Source organism: Ammodytes marinus, assembly GCF_949987685.1.
Source record: "Ammodytes marinus genome assembly, chromosome: 19".
Taxonomy (NCBI): domain Eukaryota; kingdom Metazoa; phylum Chordata; class Actinopteri; order Uranoscopiformes; family Ammodytidae; genus Ammodytes; species Ammodytes marinus.
This window is the reverse complement of record NC_137223.1, coordinates 13,652,762-13,674,817: the sequence shown is the minus strand read 5'-3', so window position 1 is coordinate 13,674,817 and position 22,056 is coordinate 13,652,762. Positions and strand designations below refer to the sequence as shown.

Genomic DNA, 22,056 nt, shown 5'->3' with positions numbered 1-22,056 from the left:
TCTCTGCCACCAACCACAGCATATCATTACTTTGCCAAAAATCACTGGAGAGTCGTTTTCAGTGCACACATGTCCATTCTGACAAAATATTGACCAACTGTAAGAATCTAAAGTGGAAACTAAGGGCTTTGGGGCTTAGCGAAAGGGGTCTGGTCCAAACAACAGAAAAGTACCTCACCCTGATCTACTCCAATACCAAACCCTTCAGTATAGTTGGGGTCTCCTCCTGGTCAAAAGATTAATTGCATGGTCGGGTTCTTTAAAATGTCACAGCACTACAAAGCTTAAGTGCTACAGTCCATGTCGTAGCTTCATCAGGCTACACACATGAATTATTAACGAGCGCCATGTTGATGCTGCAGGGTTTCCAATATATTATCCCCCTAAAAGAGGAGCGCTTACATTTTTAATAAATCCTGTGTGAGAGTCTTCAGAGGCACTGGGACAGATAAGAGTGACAGGGATAAGCCCAGTGAGGCTAATTGGATTTGAACATGTTGTACAATTTACTGCGGAAGACAAAAAAATAAAATAAAATGCATTGCACTGTAAAAAAAAATAGAAAATAGTATTGTGTATATTGTATTGAATCTGTTTGTATTTAGTGTAAGAGTGTGTGAGTCAAGGCGATCTAATTTCAAAGTGCACAAAACAAGATTAGAGGGTGAGGCCGCGGTGGTGCACTGATGACGTTTGCATCTTTATTAAAACGGATGCCTGGCAACACTTTCCATGTCCAGGCTGTTGCAGCGAGTGCACTGATTCCATTATGTTCACACAAACGCCTCACAGTTGGGACACGCACTATAAAAAGGAATCGATGCATAACAACAAAAAGGCACAGAGCTGGGCCTTGGTATAATACCATCGCCCTGAGATGTTCAGCACTGTAAAATATTCAACACAGTTATATGAAAACAGCAGAAGAGTGTAGCATTACACAATAGCTGATCTGGGTTGTTTTAGTATAATAATAGGTACCCTGGGCTCAGCATGCCTTTAGCTACGTACAGTGATCACCAGCTGTCTCTTTGAGCTCCACGCTCGGTAATTTAATTCACACTGAGAAGTCACATTTTGTAGCCGGGTAAATTCCTGCCCTGTCTGCACACCTCCAGTAATGGGTAATAATTAATAACCCAAACAGGAGTGCACAGAGTGGCACACAGGCACACTATAGTAAGAAAGGGCTCATGCACTCAGGGTGTAGGCCCACACACACACACGATTTTCCCAAGATACCATCATCTGAATTAAAAGCAAAAAACGGTTGGAATAAGTGTGTGCTCCAGGGTGCAAATAACATTCCCTGCTTTCAATTCCCCCTACAGGTGAATAAGTAGGCCATTTTCCAAAGGAGGTTTCACTTCACATGTCATCTTGGTTTGAAATCTGAGGGAATGAGTACATCAATATACGAGTAAGGGAACACTCCAACACCCAACTGACACCCACCAGCCTCCACATCCTTCTTGATTTAATCTCTTTGCGTTACTGTTTTACTCATCCGATGGAACTTTGAATCTAGGACACCACCTTGACAGGGAAAATAGGCCGCACATTCAGGGAAGATGGTGGGCTGACATGGTGTGTGTGTGTGTGGGGGGGGGGGGGGGAGGGGGTGTAACTGGTTGCCTGAGGGGGGACAGAGTAAAGCTAAGTCCTTACTTTCAAGCTCCTGCTCTTCTTAGAGTTTCCTTCATTTTATCCCTCCCCTCACCTCTCATACCTACTTTAGCTTCACTTCTTCAGGCTCCAAATGAACCCTCATGTATATAATGTATATCTAAGAGACAAGCTCATTAGAGGGGCCTCTGGGATATTAGGTCTCGCCCAATCAGAGCTAGAGTACAATCTGCTCTTCAAATGTTGACAACTTCGACAGTAACAGAGATACGCTCAAACAGTCGATGTTGCTAAGCAACCAGAGATTCACTAACAGCCCGGCAGCAGCGAAGAGGTGGTGCTGTAAATTACATTACTGAACACCTTGGCTTGGCATCAAAAGAAGTGTACAAACCCCCGTAAAAGGGCTCTGATAACTGCGGAATTATCCTGCACTCCTATGAGCAGCGTATAAAACTCCCACCTCTGGAATGGAGTATTACACATCCAAACTGGGCCCAGATACAAAACCTTGTGTCATATCATGCTATTTCAAAATGATACCACTTCAACTTTGACTTCCTTCATTTGATTTTGCGGTCCTCACACTGACATAAACCTGACAGGAATGCTCGAGACAATCTGCCGACTTAAGATAGTGTTGAAAATGAAAATGAAGCAAGTTTTAATAAGGACAAAAACTTCAGCACATTTGGCAAAACATGTATTGGAATAGGGAAAAGGGTCTATCTGAATCATATTGCTATGAGGTAACTTAAGAAAATCAGCAAATCCTCACCCAAAAAAACTGGAACTGGACGGTTTGGCTGTTTCTTGCTTTAAAAATGTAAAACACATTATCAGGCTACCAAATATTAAACTTGAGTAAACTCCCTATACCCCAAAAACTTAGTATGGCACCTCAGATACCGTAGAGACAATTGCAAATACATACCACAATGTGTTGGTAACTGGAATCAAAGAATTAATGCACACCCTGATGAAAGCCCCCGAGCCGAAACACAGCGGTTAGAGGAACGGCTCCAATTAGCTATGTTGACACGTTGTTTTTTTTTTTTAGTCACATCACATAATTGGCTTAAAGCTGATGGATATTATGACAGTATGGCTTTTAGGGAGAAGCAGAAACCAAAAATCGTTGTTTGTTCGACAAAAGTCTGACAAATCACAACAAGAACACAGCCACCTTTTTCAGAGGTGCGTGTGAGTAGAAATCAACATAACGTCGGCTTCCTGGTACAAATGAACAGTCCCCTACGACGTGATCGCGCGTACACACACACACACACACACACACACACTGTTATCAAGTTGTATTCAAGAATGCACAACCTATAGATTCACCAAATAAATGCCATTATATAGTAGCCTGGAAATCCAGACCCTGATATCTTGAACGATAGAGGGTCTGGCCACGATCAATAGTAATTTCCAACTCAAGGGGCGGCTCCTACTCGTGCATTTCAAATGCCACTGCACGCAGTTGGATAGCACTACAACCAATCAGAGCGATGCACAAGGTGACGTAAGCCCCTTTCGTTTAGCGAACAGCTGTTAAACTGTTAAATTAAACGTTTGCCGTTGTCGGTCGGCAAAACAGAACATTCCACTTACTTGCTAATGAAAGATTTGAGTGCCGTCTTCCAAATCGTTAAGGGTCGAGGCCAAAGCAGTCTCAAACTCACACAACATATCCGCAGCCATCTTTGATGTTTACTATCACGGCTTCGACGTCGCATGCACGTCACTGTCGTCATCCGGTTACGTCCTCCCCAGAGTACCATATAAAGGGCTCTGGCGCGCCCATATTACATAGAACCAATTGAAACCATAGCCAGATTTCTGGTCTTCTTGATAAAGCTTCAACGGAGCGTGTCCAGACCAACACGCGCAGCAAATTTAATTTGCCAGCGCCTAGTGGCAGGTCTGGGAATGCCAGGCTAATTATATAGCCTATATTTGCCCAAAGACATAGTAAAGAGACAGACCAATTGAATTATGGTGTGGTAGGTATATATTTTAGTTTGATTAAAATGTATTTTCAGTATTAAAACCATCATTTGGATTTTTAATTAATAAAAATACTAATTTTAAATATACATATCCACCTTCTGTCCTTTATCTTTCCGTTCATACAACAATATACAGAGAAAATTCAAATTTTTCGGGCATATTTTGAATGGTAAAATTAATAGTGATTAATCCACAGAATCCTGTGATTAATCTGATTAAACATTTTAATAAATAAAAAGCTTGAATATTTTTTTTTAAATAGGCTAATTCAGGGTCATGAAACAACTATTTTCCCCAGGGGTCCATGAATGAATCAAGGCTGGTGTGTGCGGATCTTTGAACGTAATCCTGGTTTCATCAAACCCCCTAATTAATAGTTTGCAGCTCAAACACCCTATCTGCTGTTAATCATTATGATGATGTGAGTTGTGTAAATGATGCACAGCTGATCAAATAAAGCTACTACTACACAGTGTGTGAACTGGATGGGACACACTGGGAATATGAATGAAGAAACGGGAATTTGATGAGTGAGTTATAATGAGTTTATCAGTAGCTAATTGTTTGTATTCTTAAAGCAGAAACTCAGGCATGACCTCACATCAATAACTGTAGCTGATAACTAAATGTATGTACTGTATGTTTTTAAAAACACTTTATAAAGATATTAATATTAATAGGTATTTGATTTAGGAAAGTGTCCTTCCCGTTTTTCCAAATGTTAGATAAGACCATTTCCACTCTTGTGTATGTACAGTAGATATGAAGCACAATTCATTTCAACGTTATCCATTTTTGTTTTTGATCCGTAAGAGGAGTACAAACAACAAGTTATGGTTTTTAAAGGTGGACTTTACAAAGCCAATATTTCCCCCTGTTAGGATGTATTTCCTTAGCTAACCAGCTGCTGGCTAACCAAATATTAACATAGAGACATGAAAGTGGTTTTCAACTAAGTCCAAGCATAATGTGTGTATTTCCTAAAATAACAAAGTGTTCCTTTAACTACAGCAAGAGGTTGAGGTAAAATATATCTACCAATTAAAAAAAACTGGGCTGTCACATTAAAAAGTGTGTTTGGAAGCATTAAAGATTCAGATGATGATTACTGAAAACAAAATCTCAACCCTATAATATAACGACCTGAATGGTAATTGCCTTCAAAGGAGGTTTATTGCAAAACACAGGTTTCGATTCCTCTTAAAGTCTCTGTGAATCATTAATGAAGAAGGGATCAAACCAACATACTCAAACACGGTAGTAAAACAGCCATTATCTTTTCTACTCTCAGACATGTTTTGTCTTCAGAAGTGTCCAGAGGAGTGAAATGGGATTAGCACTGGGGGTTATTTTGCGGGCGAGCATTATTACATGCTTCAAAATTAAAAGTCAACACAGTCGTTTGATATTTGTTCCTGAATGACTTCCTGTACTCTATTTATAGCTGGCATCCCACAGTGAAAACTCTGCTAATATTTGCTTGGCAGACAGTGACAGTTGGTCTCTATGATGCTGTGCAAAAGGACAGATAAGCACTTAATTTTTTTTTTCTAAGCGAAATGTCCAGGATGCAGAATTCATAGCGGATGTTGGCAACGCAATAATTAAAAATAACATTCAGTAATTCACTATAATCCAGTAAATCAAATGATTGTGTATGTGAAGGAGGTCAATTGTTTTGAGAAACCATCAGATAATTACAGTATCTGACAAAAGTGAGTACACACCTCACATTTCTTCAAATATTCAAATATTATATCTTTTCATTGGACAACACTGAAGAAATGACACTTTGATACAATGTAAAGTAGTCAGTGTACAGCTTGTATAACAGTGTAAATTTACTGTCCCCTCAAAATAACTCGACACAAAGCCATTAATGTCTAAAGTGCTGGCAACAAAAGTGAGTACACCCCTTAGTGAAATTTCCAAATTGGGTCCAAAGTGTTAATATTTTGTGTGGCCACTATATTTTTCCAGCACTGCCTTAACCCTCTTGGGAATGGAGTTCACCAGAGCTTCACAGGTTGCCAGTTGAATCCTCTTCCAGTCATTCATGACGACATCACAGACCTGGTGGATATTAGAGACCTTGCGCTCCTCCGCCTTCCGTTTGAGGATGCCCCAAAGATGCTCAATAGGGTTTAGGTCTGGAGACATGCTTGGCCAGTCCATCACCTTTACCCTCAGCTTTTTTAGCAAGGCAGTGGTCGTTTGGGGGTGTGTTTGGGGTCGTTATCATGTTGCAATACTGCCCTGCGGCCAGGTTTACGAAGGGATGGGATCATGCTCTGCTTTAGTATGGCACAGTACATGTTGGCATTCAGTGAACTGTAGTTCCCCAGTGCTGGCAGCACTCATTTAGCCCCAGACCATGACACTCCAACCACGATGCTTGACTATAGGAAAGACACACTTTTCTTTGTACTCATCACCTGGTTGCCGCTCCATACACTTGACACCATCTGAACCAAATAAGTTTATCTTGATCTCATCAGACCACAAGACATGGTTGCAGTAATCCATGTCCGTAGTCTGCTTGTCTTCAGCAAACTGTTTGCGGGCTTTCTTTTGCATCATCTTTAGAAGAGGCTTCCTTCTGGTACGACAGCCATGCAGACCAGTATGATGCAGAGTGCTGCATATGGTCTGAGCACTGACAGGTTGACCCCCCACCCCTTCAAGACCTGCAGCAATGCTGGCAGTATTCATAGGTCTATTTTCCAAAGCCAACCTCTTGATATGACCCTGAGCAAGTGCACTCAACCTTCGTAAACTGGGCCGCAGGGCAGTATTGCAACATGATAACGACCCCAAACACACCTCCAAGATGACCACTGCCTTGCTACAGAAGCCGAAGGTAAAGGTGATGGACTGGCCAAGCATGTATCCAGACCTAAACCCTATTGAGCATCTGTGGGGCATCCTCAAACAGGAGGTGGAGGAGTGCAAGTTCTCTAATATCCACCATCCACCGTGATGTCATCATGAATGAGTGGAAGAAGATTCCAGTGGCAACCTGTGAAGCTCTGGTGAACTCCATGCCCAAGAGGGTTAAGGCAGTGCTGGAAAATAATGGTGGCTACACAAAATATTGACACTTTGGGCGCAATTTGGACATTTTCACTTAGGGGTGTACTCACTTTTGTTGCCAGCACTTTAGACATTAATGGCTGTGTAGCAAGTTAATTTGAGGGAACAGTAAATTAACACTGTTATACAAGCTGTACACTGACTGCTTTACATTGTATCAAAGTGTCATTTCATTACTGTTGTCCCATGAAGAGATATAATGAAATATTTGAAAAAAATTTAGGGGTGTACTCACTTTTGTGAGATACTGTATAATCAGACTCTGAAGTTCCCTCAACTATACTGAGCATTTTGGCTTTTTACTTATCGTTTTGTTTGTTTGAGTATGCTAGTTGTTCAAACAGGCAAAAGTTTGCCAACATGTATACCACGAAGACTTTATAAAAAGTTATTATTATGTCAATGTTGTTTTTACATCTTATTACTCTGCCCCCAAGTGGCCAAAGAAAACAATTAGTACAGCTTGTAAATTGCTTGTTTGTTTTGGCGGCAAACAGCCAGTTGTTATGAAGATTAAACTTAACTTAAGTGTCATTATTTTACAGGGGTTGGGCTGTGTAGGCATACAGTAGTTAGTGTATGTCAGCAAGTGTCCTTGCAATATTGGGTATTTTAACCACAATAATTTCATAACCTAGAACAGTAGAGTAGTTTGAGTTGCATACATTTAACAACTAAAATGATGAGAGCACTGACCACCAACCCATTTGATTGGTCGAGGACTTGTTGGCCCTATCCTCTGATATATGTTTTTTTTCAGAGCAGCTTTCGTATGGCCATTTAAATGCTCATTCATCTGCTTCATAGTGTGCTAATTAATCACAAATACAACACTTTGAAAAAGGAACATATGTTCATTACACATACTATTTACAATCTCCTGACAGTTCTAGTTTATCATTGACTAAAGGAGGACATTAAGTACGGAGGTTGACTTGCACTGTAAATGATGATTAAAAGTGCCACGGGTCATTTTTATTGAGTGACTCAGCAGCTACTGTTTGTATATGCCTGACATGTAGACTGATGCTGCCATCTGTTAAATTAATACTTTTGGAAATTACCATAGAGGTCTTAAACACCCAGGTCCATTTATCTACCCAATGACCCGCTATGAATATTTTAGCCAACAGTTATAACTTGAACAGGAATCTCACAGTCACTGAACCAGTGAGGAGAAAAATTACAACTGCCAATTGTAAAGTATGGGGGGGAACAAGGTTATCGACCTAATTTTGTGAGGTATATTATAGTTCACTTGGTGAAAGCCAAAATAGCATTAACATTAACAATGCACACACTCACACCATACTGAAGTGAAAAACTCTGCTTGCGGCTATTTATTCATAAAGCATAATTGCTCAGCGCCATGGAAGGATTGTTTGCATTAGCATTTCAAACAGGGCATGATTTAATCTTTGCTGATACAGATCTTTTTACCCTGGAGTCTGGGTAAAAAAGATCTGGCTGGCTCCCATTTAAACATCTCCATCGACTACAAATAGATCCTTTGAACAAAGACCCATTCATGGAATAATATGTCTATTTTTAAATATTTGGTTTTCTATTCAAAATGTGAAGATGTGACCGACTGACAAAAGATTTTTTTCTCCTTTTTACAGGTTTCCCAAATCCCAATCTAAAACTTAACAATTTGATTACTTTGCAGAAGCTTCCCCCCGTACATTATCAGACCAAAGCTAAACAAGTCACCTTCCAGAGCTGCTGCTGATCTCATTGAAGACAGTTCATCTCTGTGTGCCTCTTTAATAGGAGAGGGTTTCCCCAAAGGAATCCCCTCTAATGCAGTAAAACACTTCAGACCCTTCCTGCTGAGTGATGGATGCCAGTCTGACACAGCTGGATACCTCGGCCTCCTGTCTCTAGAGTATGGGGGGATATTAAGGGGTAATCACTGTGAGTGTTTGAGCTGTGCTGTGCAGTTTGGAAAATAGTCACTTACTTTTTTTTTTCTTTACTCAATACCACTGCATGCTAAAAGGTCTACACTAGGTTTGGTTTCACAGGCCAGAAGGGCACGAGTAAGTTATACATAGGTTTAACAACCAAAGACCAGAAATAAGTGAATGCCATTTCGGGTATCGTTATGCATAAACACATCTCTTCCGACTGAACCTTGGCTGAGAAGATGCTTGATGATGTACATATATATATATATATATATTTTTTTTAAATAAAAAAAATCCAAAAATTACACTTATATAAAGCACGTTACATGTAGCACTTTTTGTTCGGCTTATCTGAAGCTTAATTTTGTCAGCAGCTTCTAAAGTTGATCATCATCATCTGGGTTCACACTTAATGACTAATTTCACAGGGAAATAATTATAAGCTAATTTACTAACCTCAGCTGGTTTGAACATCAACAGCTCATCTTAATTTGTTTGACAACCATGACATCAAGATAACTCATGAGATAACTCTGAGAAGAGAACTTCAACTGATCTTATTTTTGCTTTGTTTTAGCCTTAATAGCATGCACACTCTGCATCTAGACAGTACTGAGCTACAGAGGTTTTCCATTTTTCACACTGACCGTACAAAGTTATTTTTAGGACTGGGTTCCTCGGCTCTCGGTGCTGAGCTCAGATTGGGACCCGATGTGTCAGAAATGGTACGGGGAGTTTGAATTTTTCAGAGGAACAGAACACAGGGATGGGATTTAGCTCTCCTGTGGAGGACCAGTTTCAGCTGATATGCACACGCACATTAGATAACATGCTCAAAAAGTCTCTTACACGGGAGTGAGTGAGTGTGTGTGTGTGTGTGTGTGTGTGTGTGTGTGTGTGTGTGTGTGTGTGTGTGTGTGTGTGTGTGTGTGAACAGCAATCTCTCCCAAGTCTCTTTTCCTTGTGTTGCATAATTCACTTTACCTCGGGCTATGGAAATTCATCTGAGCTAAATAAATAATTTAAAAAAACAGTCCAGAACAACATAAAATGCAAAATATAGCTATATATGGTTTGATTACACGAGTTGATGTTTAAAGAGGTGTAACACAGAGCTAAACCTGTTCTCAATCTGCGTTTAAGACTGCAGGAGGGAAGGATGCCCTCATGGTTGTCAACGTTAAACAAGCTAACACTGGGGGTGCTCGTGGTGTAGTGGTTCTTCTCTGCATGTCATCCCTTCCGCTGCACCATGTCTCTCCAAACTATCAATAAAAAAAAAAGCTTGAAAAAAAAGAAAACTAACGCTGAAAAGATTTATGCTTAGATAACCTGAAAGGCTTTAAAATGAAAATATGATTTACCAAACGGAACCACTTACAACATAAACCATATGTATACTGTGGGCCGTGAGAAAATGTGATGAACATAAACCCACTCTCAAGGGTCTCGCATACAAAATCAATATGGAATATGATGTGGAGCAGTTTTCAATAACATGAGGCCGAGGCTTGAAAATCAATATTTGTGGAGTGCAGTTGTGAAGAAAATATACTCGCAGTTTGTAACAGGCAAGGCAACAGGAAGACAGCACATGGAAGAATGAAAAGAAAATCCTTATCGTGAAAACATGTCCATGTTGAGTTGAAATTGTGTTATTTCAGCATTGTACAACAAAATCAATATATATATATATATATATATATATATATATATATATATATGTTTACTGTAGATCCAGGCGGACACTTTAAGTAACATTTGCCACAACCTTCCCAACAAAATGAAAAATGGATTTGGAAGAGATTCAACCCAACCCCCTTACACACACTGTACTTGTACTGTCAATGCAGCAACTACACATAACATAAGACCTTACTGTGGTCAAGATGTATTCGTCTAACACGTCCTCCCTTATCCTTCAGGTGAATGTCCTTGGCACAGGGATTTGGGAAGGCATTAATACAGAATTATAGTTTTGGAATAAAAGACTGATGTGCTCTTGCCAAGCTTGGACTAAAGCCAGATATGACAAAAAAAACTATGAGGTTTTATTAAATTTAAAGAAACCCATGGCAACCACAGGATTAAAAACACAGGAAAACAAGTGTGACAAGAGGAGCATTAAACGTAGTGTGGCACCCAGCGCAAGGTTGAATAGCATTGTTCTCACTTGCCCAAGGAAACCAGGAAGAAAGGGCTCGAGTTTAATTTTAATTTGCTCCAAGCATGTTTAGTGTGGCAATACCTTCACCGTGGATCTATTCAATACTGTGTTTCTTTTAGACCGAGGGAAATGCAAACTAAAAGAGCACCTTTGTTAACTGAACTGGAGTCACGAGAGGATGATGGAAAAAGTTTGTCTAATAGTAATATAATGCTCTTCAATTACAAGAGACCCAAAAATCAGATACAATGCAAAAAGACTGACTACATATTTTTTTAAAGTTCCTCAGCAATCAAAGACTGGAGAAAAATGAAAAGTCTAGTGGGAAGCAGACAAATCCATAGTCTGTGCAGAGCTGTCACTGGGTTAGCCGTGCTTTTGACAATAATCCTACTAATCCGATTTTGCTCGTGTAGTTCTCTTCTGACCAAAGAGTCAGGAGGTCATACACTCAAAAATAAACTAAATAAAACTGCATTTGAACATCATGGTCTCTGAGGGATTTTACTCAGTTATACATGTGCTTAAAAAGGGAAATGGCTAGTGTGAAGTTCCTTTAAGGAATGTTTATTCAATTTTTTTAAGGTAAACTTACTTAAAAAGGCTGAATGTTAACATGTTACTGCTGCTTCGTTCATCTACAGAAGAATGAGGAAAATAAACACCACCAAATCCTGATAACGTAATGATAATTGGAAGTTTCTTGCGTTAAATGGATCCTTAGGAACACACGATAGGCTTAAATAACCCAGTCAATCATTGGTGTGACGTTAGCAATACCCCACAACTTTGGCAGCTGCTCCTCTTCGATATAATAAATCCATTAGACAGGTTTAACTTTATTCAACGTGCGTTCCATGGAAATTCATTAAAGCAGCACTTTATCATCTTATCATCTATCCACAGTCTGTGACTGGTGAGACTGATGAGTGCGAGCATGAATTATGCAGAGGATAGGAGGGAGATCTGCTCAGTTAAATCATCGTCTAAAGCACATATTGGCTTAAGTGAGTTCAAGATGACTAGATCTACAACTGTTTTTTTTCTTCAATCTACCAGAAATGTTGGACCACCAAGTGACAAAAACAACTAAAGAGGCTTTTACACCTAAAAGTCTGCACCCAGGTCGGAACCCAAATTTTTTTTACTTTATGGATTTGATATGGTTAGGTTTGGTTTCACAATGCAGTCTTGCCAGCACACTAAAATAACTTTCCATGTACTTCAATGATTCCTGGAACTGGTTGCAGAGCTGTTTATCAGATGGAGAAGTATGTGAGTTGACACACCGAAACACAAATCCAAACGCTCCATCAGTCCCAAATTAGTCTCGCAAAGCCAGACCAAACTACAGCAAGTAGTATGGTCTGGAAGCACTCAGTTTAGAGCCGTCTATTCGGGGGGAAACTGGCCTGGCCTGTTTTTATTTCTTTAAACCAATCACAATCATCTAGGGCGGGGCTAATCCCGGGAAACAGCAGCGGTGTCCTGCAAAATAGTGCCGGGGGGAGAATTTATTTTGATGGAAGGTCTTCACGTCCAGAGGCTGTAAGAGAAATGGCTAAATCTAACCCGCAAACGCCACAAAAAAACTATTAAAGACAAAAGGAATACACAGTGTGTTGCTTTCTAACTAGCATGTCAAGACACCATACACTTTAGCCTCCGAGGAGCTCACGGGATAATTTAACCGGAATTAACTAGCCACGTAGTCACACAGTGTTATCTCTGGTAACATTATCATCGGCAGCCCGTTGTCCAGTAAATCACCAAAGAAAGGGAACGGCGGATCTTAATCCAGCTGGTTATAAGATCCGGTGCTCAATTCAAACCCCCACGCTTCATTTTCCAGAGTTTATGAGGGTATTTCTGCCCGGGGGAAGTTGTACAATGAAGTTGGACAGCTAGGCTAGGCTAGGCTAGTCCCGGACCACCGCCGCCAATATTATTATCCCGAAATACACTTTATTTCTGTCAACAGTATTATTTCTGTCTACAGTAATGTGACTTCTCACACCCTGTGTGTGTGTGTGTGTGTGTGTGTGTGTGTGTGTGTGTGTGTGTGTGTGTGTGTGTGTGTGTGTGTGTGTGTGTGTGTGTGTGTGTGTGTGTGTGTGTGTGTGTGTGTGTGTGTGTGTGAGGGAGAGCGCTGCACAGAAGCACACAGGTTGACTGTGAGCGAATTGTTTCCTAGTTTGAGAGGGAGCTCAATACGGGAACGCCAGCAACAGGAAATGGCGTAGCGTTGTTAGCCGACGCCAGCGCTAATAGACGCTGGCGGAAACGGTTCAGCCAGACTAGTCCCAAATTATCATCTCTGCCTTTAAAAAAAATGTAATTATATTGAAACCGAAAGGAGTTCTCTGTAAATTGCTGCACAGTAACCCCCAGACTTCATCCCTCCTATTGACAATGTACTGTATTCCCTCCATCATAACCCCTCTACATTCCATCCCCTCTGCTCTTTCTCCTCTTTGGTTAATTCTTAACGAGCCATTTAGAGATAATTGCTCCTGGACGTTCAGTGCTTACTGACACCACTGACTCCTGCATGTCATTCAGTCAAGCCCCTGTCGGGTTTAATAGAATTGCAGGCTCAATTCACTGCCAAGAGCTCCCAACCAGTCCAGCCTAATGACTGTCGAGTCCACTCATTTCAAACCAAGCTCTTCTTGGGACAGTTCGCAAAGCAGAGCAGAGCAAACCAGTCAAGGCATTATGACATTTTTCTCAAAGCAAACCCTGGGAAGAGCAGAACACTTCAGAATTTATTCTTCACTGTTCTTCTTCGATATAAATCAGCTAGCCTGGCTCCACCCGCCCACCTACTTCTGCCCAAATTTAATTTTCCCTTCAGTAGTCAGTCTGGGGATGGGGCGTATTAGTGGAATTCTGCTCGTCCAGAGTTTTGGTTGTCCAATCAGCAAACAGAGCAAGTGGCTGAGAACGGTGACATCGAAGTCGCGCTCCAGTTTCAGTTGAATGCTGCGTTTTTTTACTTATTAAGGCAGATCTCAACTTTTGGCTAAGGACAGGCTGTTTTGAACACTTTTCCAGTAGCCTAGTTTCAAGCTTCCACTCTCTCCTCCTGGTATGAAGTGACACCTCTGGTCCATTTATTAAGATGTACATGCAGGCTGTAGAGATGTTCCTCTGCTAACTGTTGCTGATGTTTGTGTTGAACTGCACACATTAAACTGGTAGTAGACTACTAGCAGCAGAGCTAACGTTAGCATCCTAGCTAAAATACTACTAGATTCACTTTGGATGCATTTGAAAAACGCGGATATTTTTGCTGCTTTTCAGACGGCTGGGGTCTACTTATTTAGGCCTACTCGTTGGCTTATGTACTTTCTGTCACACCAACGTAACGCGTGTAGTTCTCTTTCCTATCTCTCTAACTGTGTGCGTGTAAGACGCGCACCAGTTCTTTGCCGAGATCTGCGTGTGTGTGTGTTTGTGTTTCCCACCCCCCTTCACTAAAAGGGGCAGAGGAGAGAGATGCAACGCAGCAGACACAACTACTCGCACATAAATTAGATAAGTAACATAGGCCTAAGCGTTTATTTAATAATGAGCACCAGTTCTATAATGAAAAAAGACTGTGGATAGATGAATTTTATTTGGCGCTATAAAAAATAAAAACATTATAGGGGAAGGTGGGGTGATTTGTGCATTTTGGAAGTTGCAAAACCCCTTGTTTCTAGAAAACCGTGGAAGAAATTGGAAATGTGACCACATATTTAAGAAGAGCCGTCCATTTGACTCATCCTGTAAAGAAGGGAGACACAAGGAATAAGATATAAGCACGTTTAAGCTCAAAAAACTGTGTTTTGCCTTTCAAAGTAAAATTTCCATGATCAAGGTTTTTTGATTATTGTGTCTGAACAATTATAGACACGTTTGAAAACATTTGACACATGTTTTAGTGCTTTGGTATGCTACACTTTGAGTCTATATAGTTAGCACAATGTCAACCCTAAATTGCTGCATCATGCCTATTATCCAAAATTCTGGGGATGGGGTGATTTGTGCGCAAGGGCCTGGGTGAGTTATAAGTAAGTAAGTAAGTAAAATGTATTTATAAAAGCACATTTATGACAGTTTGCACTGTCCAAAGTGCTGTACATAGTGCATTCAGTAGGTAAACAATGAAGGTACAATAACAATAACCAAAATAAAAGACGTAAAGCCCATACATCCACATAAACACAGATAGTAGTGCAGAGGTAAGATAGTTAATGGGGAGGAAACACCAGGGTGTACATATGGGTTTTGAGCCTTGATTTAAAGGCAGAAATGTAGGGGGAATCACATTTGTCAGGTGGCAGTTGGTTCCACAAGCACGGAGCAACTAGTGCAAAGTACATTTCTGAGAGTTGTGCCAGTGGCATGGCTGTATACGCTGGTCACCAAAAGAAAGTGATTGTCTACAGTAGCTCAGAAGAGAGTGACATCTCAATTCCACTTAACGACACCACTGATGAGAGTTCAGATGGCCAGAAAGATGATGATGGTGACTTTGTCATTGTGACACAATGACGCACAAATCACCCCACTACGTGGGGTGATTTGTGCGACAAGACAACTTTTTTTCCGAAAGCTATATTTCTTAAACAGTTTATTCCAGATCCAAAGTTTTTATTGCCAGGGATGCACAACATCCTGAAATATATGTACATATTTGAGTTGGAGACATAACTGTCAAGGCCTCACTTTAAAATCACTTTGAGTAAAAAGTTGCACAAATCACCCCACCTTCCCCTAATTCTTTTTTCAATAATTTCGGAAAAACTCCCGGTTGCCCGTTCGGGCAAGTGGGTTGTCATAGTTACTGGCCCGACGTGGCGTTTTACTTGCCCCGGGACGTCGGGCAATCCTTATTGTTGAGCCCTGTTACCGTTGCCAGGTACCGGTAAATCCATAGACTACAATATGTAGTGAAGTCGGAAATTTCCGAGTTCCCTGTACGACTGGAACGCACCGTCAGAAGCCGGCTCATGACGTAAAGCACGACCAAACGTTATGCGATTGGTTGGCTAATCCAGAGTGGCACTGAGCAGATCCAATAGTTTTAAACTTCAACAGACACCCGCCTCCAAGTGAGTGAGCCATTTACAGCAGTTCCAGACCTTCTGTACAAATGAAATGAAGTACGATGGTCTGGTAGCACCAGGCTACAGCTGTGCAGTGGAAGAGAGCTATTTTATTTCATTTACACCACTGAAATATTTTTCAAAAAAATAATCCTAAATCTAAGGATACATTCTGACTGGGTTCAACTCAGTCTGTCCCAAACCATTTTAAATTGATGCGGACTGTACGGCACAAAAGTCCTTGGTGCCAAGGGCATGTGTGTGTTACTCTGGAGATAGACAAAGGCCCTCTATGTGATGTTATCCAAAGGGATGGCTTGCACTCCGGGCACATGCTGTGTCCTCTTCCGTCCTGCCAGTGGCTTTGACCTCAGCAGATGACATCGTGTGGCCACGAAAGGCTGTCCATGTCAGTTTTCTCTGCTGGCCAAATAACTCTAGACAAGCTTCATACATGCCTAGAAATAGCTCTTTTATGTTAGTAGGCTGAAAATGACATTATTCTGCCAGTTTGTATTTACTTCTAAAAAAAATAGTGTCTCTTTACATGGCCAGGCCCAGTATGACTTGACAGGGTAACCTACCTATCATTCTGGATTTTATTAAATCATAATGCAGACGGTGTGTCTCATCCTGAGCTGTCACAGGCACTAATGGATTTGTCAGACTTGCACACTGTCAGTTGAATACAATATTCAAAACACATATCATGGTTGCCGCAGCCATGGTGACTGTTAAGTACCACAGAACTTAACCGGACGTTCTCTCATCTTTTTGCCAGAATTTTAGTATTTAAGAAAAGGATGTTAAACTAGATGGAGTGAACCATCTAAAGAGAATTTCATGAAGATCCAGGATAACTTTTTTTAACCTTTTGCAGACACAAAATATGTTACTTTGCTGACTTCCTATTTCGGTTTTGGCCACTTGGTTTGACCAAGCAAAAACGAGAGACGGCTGGCTTGAACGCAGTCGTTCCACAGCCCAATACTTTCACCCATATTCTGGCGGCAGCTATCGCCGTCCAGCCAATACCCCACCCTTCCAAAAGGGTGTAGTCGGCGGTGGAAACACCAGCCATATTTAGTTTAAGCGATCTGTCCCGCTCTGAGCCGCCCCGACTCGACCCACTCTGCTTGGTGGAAACGAGGCATAACAGTTTTTAAATGCTGGACCACCTCGTTTCCACCGAGTAGAGCGGGTCGGATCGGAGCGGTTCGGTCCGGGTAGTTTGGCTTTTCATTTGCCAAAAGTTGGGTAGGGTACGGTTTAAGCGCACCTAACCGCTCTGAGCCGCTCCTAATCTCAGTACTCCTCCGTAGGGGTACTAGCCGCCTGAAAGGGTGCCGAAAAGGCGGAGCTACACACTGCTGTCATTTGATTGGTCGAAAGAATTATTGAGTGAAGAGAGTCTTGTGTTTTGGCGAAAATGTGAGCACAGCACTGTTTATTGTGTGGTGTTTTTCCTCGTCAATAAATTAATCAGTTAGTTACACTGTGTCCCACTGCTAGTCACGTAGCTGCCGCAGCCAGCACTGTTCGCTCACTGTCTATCAGTTGCACCGAGCCGTCTCTGTGTGTTTACGCCATAGATAGTAGTAAATACACGCTCAAAAACAACACGGGGGGAATAAATAAAGAAGCGGCTGGTTTGACCAAGCAAAAACGAGAGACGGCTGGCTTGAACGCAGTCGTTCCACAGCCCAATACTTTCACCCATATTCTGGCGGCAACTATCGCCGTCCAGTCAATACCCCACCCTTCCATAAGGGTGTGGTCGGCGGTGGAAACACCAGCCATATTTAGTTTAAGCGATCTGTCCCGCTCTGAGCCGCCCCGACCCACTCTGCTTGGTGGAAACGAGGCATAACAGTTTTTAAATGCTGGACCACCTCGTTTCCACCGAGTAGAGCGGGTCGGATCGGAGCGGTTCGGTCCGGGTAGTTTGGCTTTTCATTTGCCAAAAGTTGGGCAGGGTATGGTTTAAGCGCACCTAACCGCTCTGAGCCGCTCCTAATCTCAGTACTCCTCCGTAGGGGTACTAGCCACCTGAAAGGGTGCCGAAAAGGCGGAGCTACACACTGCCGTCATTTGATTGGTCGAAAGAATTATTGAGTGAAGAGAGTCTTGTGTTTTGGCGAAAATGTGAGCACAGCACTGTTTATTGTGTGGTGTTTTTCCTCGTCAATAAATTAATCAGTTAGTTACACTGTGTCCCACTGCTAGTCACGTAGCTGCCGCAGCCAGCACTGTTCGCTCACTGTCTATCAGTTGCACCGAGCCGTCTCTGTGTGTTTACGCCATAGATAGTAGTAAATACACGCTCAAAAACAACACGGGGGGAATAAATAAAGAAGCGGCTGGTTTGACCAAGCAAAAACGAGAGACTGCTGGCTTGACCACAGTTGGTAGAAAGAATCATTTCCGCCCTGTGTAGTCACCTCGGCTAGAGTGAAGAGAGTCTTGTGTTTTGCCAAAAATGTGAGCGCAGCACTGTTTATTGTGTGGTGTTTTTCCTCGTCATTAAATGAATCAGTTGGCTACACTGTGTCCCACTGCTACGATGTCACGTAGCTGCCACAGCCAGCGCTGTTTGCTCACTGTCTATCAGTTGCACCGAGCCGTCTCTGTGCTCAAAACAACATGGGGGAATAAATAAAGAAGCGGCTGGTTTGACCAAGCAAAAACGAGAGACCGCTGGCTTGACCACAGTTGTTCCACAGCCCGATAGTTTGACCCACATTCTGGCGGCGGCTATCTCAGTCCAGACTAAACCCCGCCCTACCAGTAAGGGTAGGGTCGGCGGTGGAAACACCACCGAGATTCTTAAAAGTGAGCTGTCCCGCTCTGAGCCGCTCTGACCTGACCCGCTCTACTCGGTGGAAACAAGGCATAAAAGTCTGCATCCAGGTCCGGACCAAGTATTTTGTTTTAATCCACTTTATGGATTTGATCTGGTAAGGTGTGGTTTCACCTTGCAGTTTTTAACAGGACAACCTTTCATATTTTTGCCAAAATTTTAGTATTAAAAAAAGGATGTAAAAATAGATGGAGTGAACCATCTAGAGCAAATTTCATGAAGATCCAGGATTACTTTTTTAGCCTTTTGCAGCCACAAATCATGTTACTTTGCTGACTTCCTGGTTCTGTTTTGGCCACTTTGACATAAGTGGCCATTTCATCAACGTTCCTTATGGCTTCTTTCAGACCTGACAGTACCTTTAAGACAAGAGCCACAACATCTGACACTGCAAGAAAGTAATGGTATCCTGTTCTCTCACAGCCTGCCTGAGTAAGAGATGCATATTTTGCAATTCAAGCCAAAAGGAAACGCACTCCCTATTCAGATCCCTGATTACATTTCCTCATTCATTTCATATTTTATTAGTGATTCTGGTTTATGTTTCATGATGTTGGGCAGTACCCAATCACAGACTGACAATAATATAAATTGGGTTGCATTTAATATCTATCTTGTTACGTTTTATGTCAATTATTCTACTGATGTTGACAATTTCTTCCATGCCGTTTGGAAAATGGAAATCATCAATTTAAGCGAGGAGTGTGGGTCTGATTATTTCTGTTTGTAGCCTCTTTTTCCCCTCTCCAAGAGGCAAAATAATTATCTTTTAAGACTGATGTGACAGGAGAAGAACATCCTCAACCATTCAAAACTGCTCATTTGCAGCCTTTCCCTGTTTATTAACCCGCTGGCTCACCTAACAGTCATATTTATTCTTCTCTATGCAGATTACCTTGCTGCTGCTGTAGGCCTTTACGCTGTAGTAGCCTTTAAGTTAACAGCATTTGTTTTAGACGTTTTCTGTGTTACAGAAATCTCACTCAGTCAAACCTATTGAGATTGACATCATGTCTAATAAAACATACGCGACACAGGTCAGGTGCTTATTCAAATGTAGAATTGCCATTAACGCAACGAGGCGCCTGTCTGAAAGTGGCATTTGAGACACATTGGTCATTGACCTGGGGGGGAATAGTTTGACCTTACGGTGGCGTTAGCAGAGAGGTCAGACACTAATGAAATGAATCATGCTGGTATGTTTTGTAAACCCCATTATTACAAAACTTGGCAAGGCACAGTTGATATCACAGAATCTTTTGGCAAATTAACTAATGTACATTTTTACATCCACATTCTGCATGAAATTGCCTCTGGTCAGTAAACGGCTCTAAAACAAATCGTCTAATTTTTGGTATTTCACTTTATTTACACCTAATGTGTCTCAATGTGTTAAGCACCAGCTGCAATGATTCCTTATTTGCATTCCGACAGCCATCTCTGTCGCATTGCCACATGCTGGCCTGGCATAGAGACGTTGTCCTCTCTCCAAATTGCTTGCTAAGTAGCTTCTGGACATCAGCAGTCACCCTGTCTGTCTGTATTGTTTGTGACCGCTGTGTTTTTACTCTGATGGCTCTTACATACAAAGTGAAACTGTCATCAGGCACCCCGAGATCCAACGGGATTCTGTTCAGACATCATCCCGCTTTTTCTTCGCTGTTTTTCTGACAACGGTTAAGGGAGGAAAACAATGCAGGGACTTCTGCTGACAATTTGACACAGACATTGTTTTTCAACACAACATGTTGATGGGGTGTTTGTCAGCGTGTTGTAATCATAAAACCATTGTGATGATTAGAATGGGATTTTAAAAAGGAAAATAATAACGACTGCCATCCATCAATCTTGGCATGGAAAACAAGTTTTAGTCAGCCTTAAACATGTTGCGCTCAGAAAAACATAGAGCATCCAAAGTCAATTGGCCGGATTTGGTAAATCCAATGACACAACTTGTAAATCCAACAGGCTTACACACAATAGAGAGTATCCAATCATTAATGTATAACATTTTCCTAGAGTGTGAAGAAACTGGCATATCTCCCTGGCAGTGAAATTAATCAGTCATGTTTAATGGAAGCTGGCATGGGCGGCTGGTTATTCACCAAGAAGGAGTTCCAGGCTGAGGCAAAAAGGAGCATGCCAGTAGTATGCAGTAGTGGATGGGGGGAAGCGTGCAGGCGATGTAGCTGCAAGGAGGGGAGCGTTCAAGACAACACTTTACACATCGCTGAGACATTAGAGCTTCGGGCGGCAAATCAGCACCTCACTCTCATGCCTGTCACTGACGGTGTGACGAGCCACGCTGCTGCTCTGACCTGCTCACAACCTGCTGCTCTGCCAGCTGGAGTGACGGAAGAGCAGCTTTAAACATAATGTAGAATATAGTTCTGAATCATAAAAAAGGCCTTCATTGACAAAAAAAAACAACATCCATAAAACCTTAAAGTTAACTTCATTAACACTAAATATTATTCTGTTTTTAATGTATTGCTGTAAAAACACATGAAATTTTTTTTTTTAAAGTAGAAGAATTTAATAAAATACACAATGCGACATAGGATAGAACCTAATATTGTACTTCAGTATAGGACATATGCCTCGTTTTAGGGTTTGATGGTTCAAATTGTCTTGTCCAACCCACAGTCCAAAAAACAAAATAATCAATTCAAACGGATAATAAATAAATCAAAAAATTAATCAACTATAAACACTAGACAATTACCTTTTACTTGACCTTTAACATTCGACTAATTGTAGGTGGAGGTTCTAATTAGTTAGTTTTAAATATAGGCTCGCTTGAATAGACTACTTGTTTAGGTAAAACAAAATGACAGGTGGACTACCCAGGTAACTCCTTATAGGTCTATGGGTAACTCACAAGGAAGTAAAGTAGGCTAAAGCAATTTCAACTTGATAATAGCCTTTTTACACCACTGCACGTTCTGCTCTGCTATCATTTGGCAACAAGACAAACAAAAGCTCTCCAGCACGAAACCATTAACAGTCCGGTTAGCTTACTAAGAACAACCAGAGGCACACATTGTCTTCCTCTTCCCTCTCTTGATACATTTTACAGGTTTTAAACCAACAATCTTTACAACACCGTTATCAAATCCCAACACTTGAAAACACACACGCATCGTCTCACTCACTCTCGTGCTTTGAAGTTCCCCATGTGTGCCGCGGAACTCCGGGGCTCTTGATAATTGCTCTGCCGGCGGATTTGAGGGCGTCCATCCCGAGGTGTTTCTGTTCTCCCCGGCAGGTGGATTCCCCCAGTCTCCGGAC

General features: G+C 41.6%; 1 protein-coding gene across 1 annotated transcript in view; it reads right to left on the bottom strand.

Annotated features, from left to right (window-relative positions):
* LOC307265958 (low density lipoprotein receptor adapter protein 1) overlaps positions 1–22,056 on the bottom strand; it is a gene marked incomplete at its 3' end in the record, with an annotated part of 44,341 nt that extends 22,285 nt beyond the window's left edge. The window contains exon 1 of the mRNA XM_080047814.1: positions 21,921–22,056. Coding sequence (XP_079903940.1) covers positions 21,921–22,005 — 85 coding nt within the window. The 5' untranslated portion in view covers positions 22,006–22,056. The remainder of the gene's footprint in view (positions 1–21,920) is intronic.